This window comes from Haematobia irritans, chromosome 3, assembly GCF_050003625.1.
Source record: "Haematobia irritans isolate KBUSLIRL chromosome 3, ASM5000362v1, whole genome shotgun sequence".
NCBI classification, from domain to species: domain Eukaryota; kingdom Metazoa; phylum Arthropoda; class Insecta; order Diptera; family Muscidae; genus Haematobia; species Haematobia irritans.
In genome coordinates, this window is record NC_134399.1 from 100,961,555 (window position 1) to 100,970,054 (window position 8,500).

Sequence of the window (8,500 nt, forward strand, 5' to 3'; positions counted from 1 at the left end):
TGTAATAGCTTTTAAGTAAAAATGAAATAAATGATCACTTTGGATTTAACACTTAAACTGTTCGGTAAGCTTTTCACTCCATTCCACCTGGTGAGGTTTTTGTCAAGCCTGAAATACCTTTCTTCCCATTTCATATCATTATCGCGAACGAGGTGATAATTCGTCGATGCTTTGTCAATCCAATCGAGAACCAACATAGAGAACCAGAGAATCCATTTAATCATTTGGTCCTTCGAGCCGGATTTCTAAATTGGTTACTTATTTCATATACGGATTGAGTCAGCACCCATAACATCCTTTACATCACTATTGGATCATCTCGTCTATTCCAAGTCAACGTTCCAGGTTTGTCAATCTTCTCTAAGGTATGTACATTCTCATATGTCATTGTACAATTAGTTGCAAATAAACTAGCAAAACCGTGTCAGCAATCGGAATATACTCGGGCGTTTTTGAGGAAAAAATCGCCGTTCAGTTTCATACGAAATACATTTCTATAAACTCGGATTTTTTATCGGAAATTTAATCAGAAAGAGTGCGTAGAAATCATTTATAATTTGTCCGAGAATCTATGCCAGCGCACATTTTACTGCTGCTATATGTGAAGAGGATTAAGTGGAAAATTCCCCTTAACCAAATATAAGGGTGTTGTTTCTTATTTATATTTCGAAAGCCATAGCGAGAAATTCCATATATTAAAAAAAATCGTATTGCAATTGGTGTACGGGTGAGAAATCACATACGAAAAGAAAAGTGAAAGTAAGAATTGCATTCGAAGAAGTGGATTTATTTTTTAGAGGAAATATATTGAAAGAGGTTAATATATTAGTGTTTCCAATCAAGGTTTAATTCATAACCTCAATTCGACCTCTTCTTTTACGTGGCTTATCTGTTCCACACTTTCGTTTTAATACGAATGAAATTATGAGTGTATAGCGAAAATTGGATTAGCCGTTATTCTTCTTATCATCACATATATTCATCGGTATGTAACATTTTTTTTCTTATTTCTTTTCGTATTCGCTCGTTGATATCTCATATATATGTTCATAATTTCCCTTTACATATTGTACTGACTCGTTGAAATTGTACTCTTCTTTTTTTGTTCATACCTACTCGTTAGTTCACGACGTAGAAAGAAAGCGAAGATACAATTTTTTTTTTCAGTTGTCATATATCAATGCTGCTCATTCCAGTCGGAATAGTTAATTCGTTCCATATTATTTTTTGCATACTGCCATTCCAGCATATTACTCTTTACTCGTTGTGGAATCACTTCCCATTACTTTTCGTGCAAGAAGAAGATGATATTTTACATAATATTGTAAACAAAATAGGTTTTCTTCGATTTTTATTTTAGTAGAAACCTTCATGGTGCATTTAAAAAAAATTTTTTCGCACGGAATAAATGCAGAGCCATTGTGCTGAAATTTGTCCTGCAGTATTGATGTAATATGACCATTTTCGCACGAAATTATATTTCTTTAGATTATTTCGCACGAAAAATTTGATTTACTGGCAACTTTAATTCTGTATACATTATTAAAATAAAGACGGAAGGTTTTCTCAGTTTAATATCTTTACATTTTGCCTTTATCTTATTTATTTTCGTAGTCCGTGAATTTGATAAAGACAAGCTATTTTTTATTTCTGAAAACTGAAGATACAATATATTTTACGATCCGAAATTTTTTGTCTATAAAATAAAACCAAAATACAAAGCTATTTCTAAAATTATTTTGTGGATTTGTTTACAAATTAAGCTTTCCAACCCCTTAAGTTTTTGGGGAACCACGTTTCGGAAGAACTAATATTTCATTTTGTTTTAATCTGTATTTTACTATGAATCCATTACATCGGTTTATTCGTGCTAACGATAAATTAGTTCAATTCGAGGAACAGATGACAGATACGCTCATCGCCACTTCCACAACTTTTGCCTTGGAAGTTCATCGGGAGGAACTTAAGGCAATGTGGGGGACTATCAAGGGCCTTTATGAAAAGTGTACGGAGGCATTACTTACTAGGGAAGACGATGACAAAAAGGAAAAAGAAAAGGGGGATAAGAATCAGGGCGGGGAGGAGAGTACAGACTCCGAGACCGATTCGGACCTAAACATGGTTAATTCTCGATACTACAACTCGTATGAGGCGTACGTTCGAATTGTTTCTAAAATAAGCGCTAGTATCCAAATGCGGTCCCAAGCTCCCAATTTTAATTCACAGTCTTCGTCCTCGAACTCCAGTTTCCATTTGCCTCCATGCGATACAGAGTCTTTTAAAGGCGACTATCATTCTTGGCCTACATTTCGGGACATGTTCTCCGCTGTCTACATCCAAAATGCCAATCTATCAAATGTCCAAAAACTGTTCCATCTCCGGAAAAAGACAGAGGGAGAAGCTCATGAAATAGTTAAAAGCTGTCCATTAACAAATAGTGGATTTGATATTGCTTGGCAGAATCTTAAGGAAAGGTTTGAGAATAAGAGAATGTTAGTCCACAGTCAACTGAAAATTTTATTCAATCTACCTGCTGTTTGCTCTGAATCTAGTGAAGATATAAAAAATCTTCGTCGTGACATTAATTCGTGCATTTCTTATCTTCGATTATATGATATTGAAATATCAAACTGGGATCCCATTTTTGTTTATATTTGTTCAACGAAACTGCCCAGAGTAACTCTTTCTTTATGGGAACAGTCAGTGGAAGACAAAAAGGATATTTCCAAGTGGTCAGACTTCAATGCATTTCTATCCAGTAGATATCAGACTCTTGAGACGGTGTCTGAAGTTAAGGGTTCTTCAAATAGTAATAAGCTTGGTCCATCAAACTCCACAGTAACCAAACATTCAAATTATCTGAAAAAAGTAAATTCACATCATACAAGGGTGTCTGTTCCCCCTTTTGATTATCCTTGCAAGTTATGCATCAATGAGATTCATCCTATTAGGAAATGCCCTAAATTCTTACAAATGAATCACGATGAACGACGGAATTCCATAAAGAAACTGGGCTATGTATTAACTGCTTTGCTGGTACCCATACTATAAAGGATTGCAAAAGCTCCTTCAATTGTTCTCTTTGCCACCAACGCCACAATACCCTAATACATCGGGATGAAAAGAAATCGGATAAACAAAAACCTTATCCTAAACCGAGAGATACAATGAGGGCACAGAGTCGTTCACATTCAGAATTACAGTCCACTAATCCTAATGTTATAGTGAACGTCCCTGAACCGCCGACATCCGGGAAAAGCATTCAAACTTGTTTCGCTTCGAATTCACAAAATGTGCTTTTGGGGACTGCCGTCGTTCAAATTAATCATATGGGGTTAAAATATTACGTCAGGGTATTAATTGATTCGGGGTCCCAGGGTACATTTATCACCGAAAGAATATTCCACATACTCAAGCTCCCTTCAAGACCTATTGACGCCGAAATATCGGGTTCCAATGGAATCACATCTGCTAAAGCTAGAAAAATAGCTACATTTTCCGTTTCTCCGCGTTGTGAATCCAATTTGGAAATTTCTATAGACGCCCTCGTCGTTCCGAAATTGTCGGAAAATTTACCTTCCAACTCCATTAATCCCAGTCTCTTAAAGGAATTCCCTGACATTAATTTAGCTGATCCGAAATTCTATACAAGTTCTCGCATAGATATGCTGATAGGAGCTGACATATTCAATAAAATTTTGTTGGATAATGTAAAGCGCAATATATGTGGATCCCTTATAGCTCAGGAAACCATTTTCGGATGGATTGTCACTGGGCCTATTCAAAATGATCAAATTTCGTCCTTTTCAAATATTGTTTCATTTTTCACAGAGTGTACCTTAGAAAAACAGTTGAAACGTTTTTGGGAAGTGGAAAATTTCCCACAAAAGCCACTCCTTTCACATTCCGACATTCTGTGTGAAAAATTGTATTCCGAGACTACGGAAAGAGATAAGGATGGGAGATATGTTGTATCCCTTCCCTTTAAACAGTCTTTCTACGAAAATTCCAAAATGCTTGGTCAGTCCCGGTCCATCGCGTATGCCCAATTTTTAAAGAACGAATATCGTCTATCCAAAGACGTTGGACTTCGTGATAAGTACAATTCCATTCTCGAAGAATACATAGAGTTAGGACATATGGAACATGTTGCCCCACCATCCATGGCAGAATTTCCAAAACATTTTTATTTGCCACACCACGCAGTATTCAAGCCAGAAAGCACAACCACCAAGATAAGAGTAGTTTTTAACGCTTCCTGTCGCACTTCCTCTGGAACCTCGTTAAACGACGTTCTTTACAGTGGTCCAATTTTACAAAATGATGTGACTATACTCATTTTGCGATGGCGATTCTTCCGTTTCGTATTCAACGCCGATATTGAGAAAATGTATCGGCAAATTAGAGTCCATCCGAAGGATACTCCATTCCAAAGAATTCTATTTCGATCTTGTGATGATGCAACCATGCAAGACTACGAATTAAAGACCGTGACTTTTGGTGTCAACGCTGCTCCATATTTGGCTATCAGAACCTTGCTTCAATTGGCAAATGACGTCAAAGACACTTTCCCACTTGCTAAACGAATTATTGAAGAATCGATGTATGTAGATGATGTCTTAGCTGGCTGCCATGAGGTCAACTCATGTATCTCCGCCAGAGACCAACTAATTTCGGCTCTTAAATCCGCTGGATTTCCTCTTCGTAAATGGGCATCCAATTGCCCCGAATTGCTAAAGGATATTCCAAGATCGCACTTATTGAAGGACGACTTTCTCTGTTTTCATGATACAAGCCAAGCTAAGACTTTAGGAATCAAATGGAACGCGAAGTCTGATAACTTTTTTTTTGAATCAAAGCCATTTTCTAATAATTCGAATTTTTCAAAGAGAGAAGTGCTTTCCGAAATAGCAAAGATATATGATCCCGCGGGATGGTTGGCTCCAATAGTGGTTCGGGCAAAAATTCTCATGAGGAAAATATGGCTTTCCAAAGTTGGGTGGGATGAATTCATTACTACCGAATGTCTCGCAGAGTGGAAGAAATTTCTGAAAAGTTACTCGATAATTGAGAGTATTAAGTTGCCAAGGTGGATTTCTTACTCTCCTCGTTGTGAGGACAATTTCACGCATTCTGTGATGCGTCAGAGAATGCATACGCTGTTGCAATATATACACGAGTAAAACTGGACGAAACTCATATAATCGTTCGGTTGCTTACGTCCAAAACCAGAGTTTCTCCAGTTAAAAGTATCTCAATTCCAAAGCTAGAATTATGTGGTGCAGCCTTACTGTCCGAAGTTGTGAAATCAGTGATCCCTTCAATGCAAATTTCCGCCTATGAAGTTTTCAAATGGACTGACTCTACCATCGTGCTGTCTTGGCTCCAACAGCCCCCTTGTCATTGGAAGGTATTTGTGGCAAATAGAATCTCTACCATTGCTAATAATGTTGGGACAGACAACTGGTTCCATGTGGACTCAAAGTCAAATCCAGCTGATCTGGCAAGTCGCGGCGTGTATCCTCAAGAGTTAAAAGTTTCAAGATTATGGTGGGAAGGACCGGAATGGTTACAAAAACACAGTAATTTCTGGCCAAACCAACCCTCATTAAATTTGAACACTGATTTAGAAAAGAGAAACACTCTTGTTCATTCTGCATTTATTTCAAACTATGCAGACATTCTGGAAAGATTTTCCTCGTTTAACCGAGCCATTCAAGTAATTTGTTACATTTTTAGATTTTTACATCGAGGTCTTTCCAAATACCGGTCTACACATGTCTATAGATCCATTGATTTAACTTCATTGGAGGTCAATTTTGTTAAGATTCGACTCATAATTTTAGCACAAAAAGGGCTTCATTTCCCGACGAGTACAAGGCTTTACTAGATAATAACGATATTAAAAGATCTTCGCATATTTTAAACTTAAATCCATTCCTAGACAAAGAAGGCATAATTCGCGCCAATGGAAGACTTGCTTGCTCTTCGTTGACCTATAATGAGAAATTTCCAATTGTTCTACCTTATAGCTGCCAGTTTAGTAGACTCTTGATCCATTTTACACATGTTCTTTCGTTACACGGTGGAAACCAGCTAATAGTTCGTTTGATTCGATCACAATTTTGGATTCCCAAGTTGAAAAACTTGGCGAAAACTATTATCAACAAATGCAAAGTATGTACCATATACAAAAGAAAAACCAAATCCCAAATAATGGCTGCGCTTCCACCGGAAAGAACAACGATTAGTCGTCCATTTCGTTGCACGGGCATTGATTTCGCAGGCCCCTTCGATGTTAAAAGTTCTTCTGTAAGGGTTTGTAAATCATCGAAAAGCTATGCTTGTATTTTTGTCTGTTTCGCGACTAGGGCGATTCATCTCGAAGCCACGTCTTCCTTGTCCACTGCAACATTCTTAGCCGCTTTTCACCGATTTATATCTCGAAGAGGCTGCCCTTTGCATATATATTCTGATAATGGCACTAATTTCGAGGGTGCATCCAAGGATATAGCAAGGGATTTTCTTTCTGCTTCTCGCTCTAATTTGATTTCCCAAATGGTGCACCAGAACTTGTCATGGCATTTCATCCCACCTGGAGCTCCACATATGGGAGGATTGTGGGAAGCTGGAGTCCGAAGCTTTAAAACGCATTTTAAAAAAGTATCTGGGTCGCATAAATATACATTTGAGGAATTTTGCACTTTGCTAGCCCGAATTGAGGGGTGTCTTAATTCTAGACCAATATCCATTATGTCTGAAGATCCTACAGACCTTAATCCCCTTACTCCTGGACATTTCTTGACCGGTGGGCCAATTCTTACGCCACCAGAACCAACTATAGACACTCATCCAGAAACCGTAACGAACCGGTGGCAGCGCGTTAAGGCTCTCCACCACCATTTCTGTCAAAGGTGGAAGGTTGAATACCTACGTGAGCTTCATAAAAGAAACAAATGGAAATTTCCTGAAATGAACGTAGAGGTAAATTCAATTGTCATCATTCGGGAAGATAATCTTTCTCCAAATGAATGGAGAATCGGTCGTGTGGTTAGAGTTTATCCTGGAAAGGATAACCGGGTCCGAGTTGCTGATGTTTTTACTCAGAGAGGAACTATCACGCGTCCAATTGTTAAGCTAGTATGCTTACCGACCGATTAGATAACTTTACTTTTTACTTAATTTACTTCCAGAATGCCGAGAATAATAAAAAATCGTCCATCGCTGAAGAATCCACGATCTACCAAATTCAAACGTGTTTACAAATGTCGAGTATGTAATGATATCCACCCTCTACGCTTGTGTAAACGATTTTTGGCAATGAATCCATCTAGGCGTAGGCAAGAAGTAGAGCGACACGGGTATTGCCTAAATTGTCTCGCTCACAAGCATTCCAAACTTACGTGCTTCTCCAAATCAGGATGTCGCAAATGTAACCATAAACATCATACACTTCTTCATCGGCACGAAGATAGTGGCTCAGAAATAGCTCCAATTGAATTGGCCCGAAAATCACTGAAAGTAGAGTCTCAACAAATGGTAACAGTCCTTCCTACTATATTAGCAAAATTGTCGATCAACGGTCGATTGCATCCAATACGTATTTTAGTAGATACTGCATCCACTGTCAGTCGGATTTCAAGGGCAATAGTTTTAAAGTATGATATCCCAACAAAAGGTATGGAAGACTCCATTGTATGTACTGTCACGATATTTGCACGCACAGATAAAAAAGTTAGCTTTACCACTCTAATGAGGGGTGACAATCGGATTTCCCTAAAAACTCCTGGTAAAACCTTGCCCAAATCAATACAAGAAAAATTTCATAATCTCGTCCTGGCTGATCCTTTATTTTTTAAAAATGATTCTATCTCGATGATTTTTGGTTCAGACATATATTCAAAAATTCTGTGCGACGGTATTATGCCAAATGCCGATGGTCTTGCAACAGCGCAAAATTCTACCTTTGGATGGATCGTATCTGGAAGATACCCAGTCTAGAAAAAATGTATCTACTAGATATATGCCATATATCTATCTTTTATTAAATTAAGGAAAAATGTCTTATGTATCATATAAACCTGTTTTTTTTTCTTGTATAAATAATGGATATACCTGATGAATTTAATTATGTTTAAGTCTATTTTGATGGTACCCATCAAGGGGGCCTGAATGTTAATATTAAGAACGTGTAACAGCCCTTTAAGTACTTCCAATATATATGAACGATTACTTGTACTAAAGTATATTTTCTATCAGCAGATGGCGCATATATCTATTTTCTTAATTCGAAACATTACTCTCACTTAATTTTTTTAACGAAACCATGTAATAGCTTTTAAGTAAAAATGAAATAAATGATCACTTTGGATTTAACACTTAAACTGTTCGGTAAGCTTTTCACTCCATTCCACCTGGTGAGGTTTTTGTCAAGCCTGAAATACCTTTCTTCCCATTTCATATCATTATCGCGAACGAGGTGATAATTCGTCGATGCTTT

At 37.5% G+C, this 8,500-nt stretch overlaps 1 protein-coding gene across 1 annotated transcript; it reads left to right on the forward strand.

The window, feature by feature from the left end:
* The first annotated feature begins 251 nt into the window (after positions 1–251).
* LOC142231103 (uncharacterized) lies at positions 252–8,001 on the forward strand. The gene is made up of 2 exons (XM_075301722.1): positions 252–365; positions 7,194–8,001. The coding sequence occupies exon 2, from the start codon at positions 7,195–7,197 to the stop codon at positions 7,999–8,001; it is 807 nt and encodes a 268-aa protein (XP_075157837.1). The 5' UTR covers positions 252–365; position 7,194.
* The last annotated feature ends 499 nt before the right edge of the window (positions 8,002–8,500 follow it).

Excerpts from the sequence above, each read along its gene's own strand:
- LOC142231103 (XM_075301722.1), top strand. The coding sequence starts at position 7,195 with ATGCCGAGAATAATAAAAAATCGTCCATCGCTGAAGAATCCACGATCT.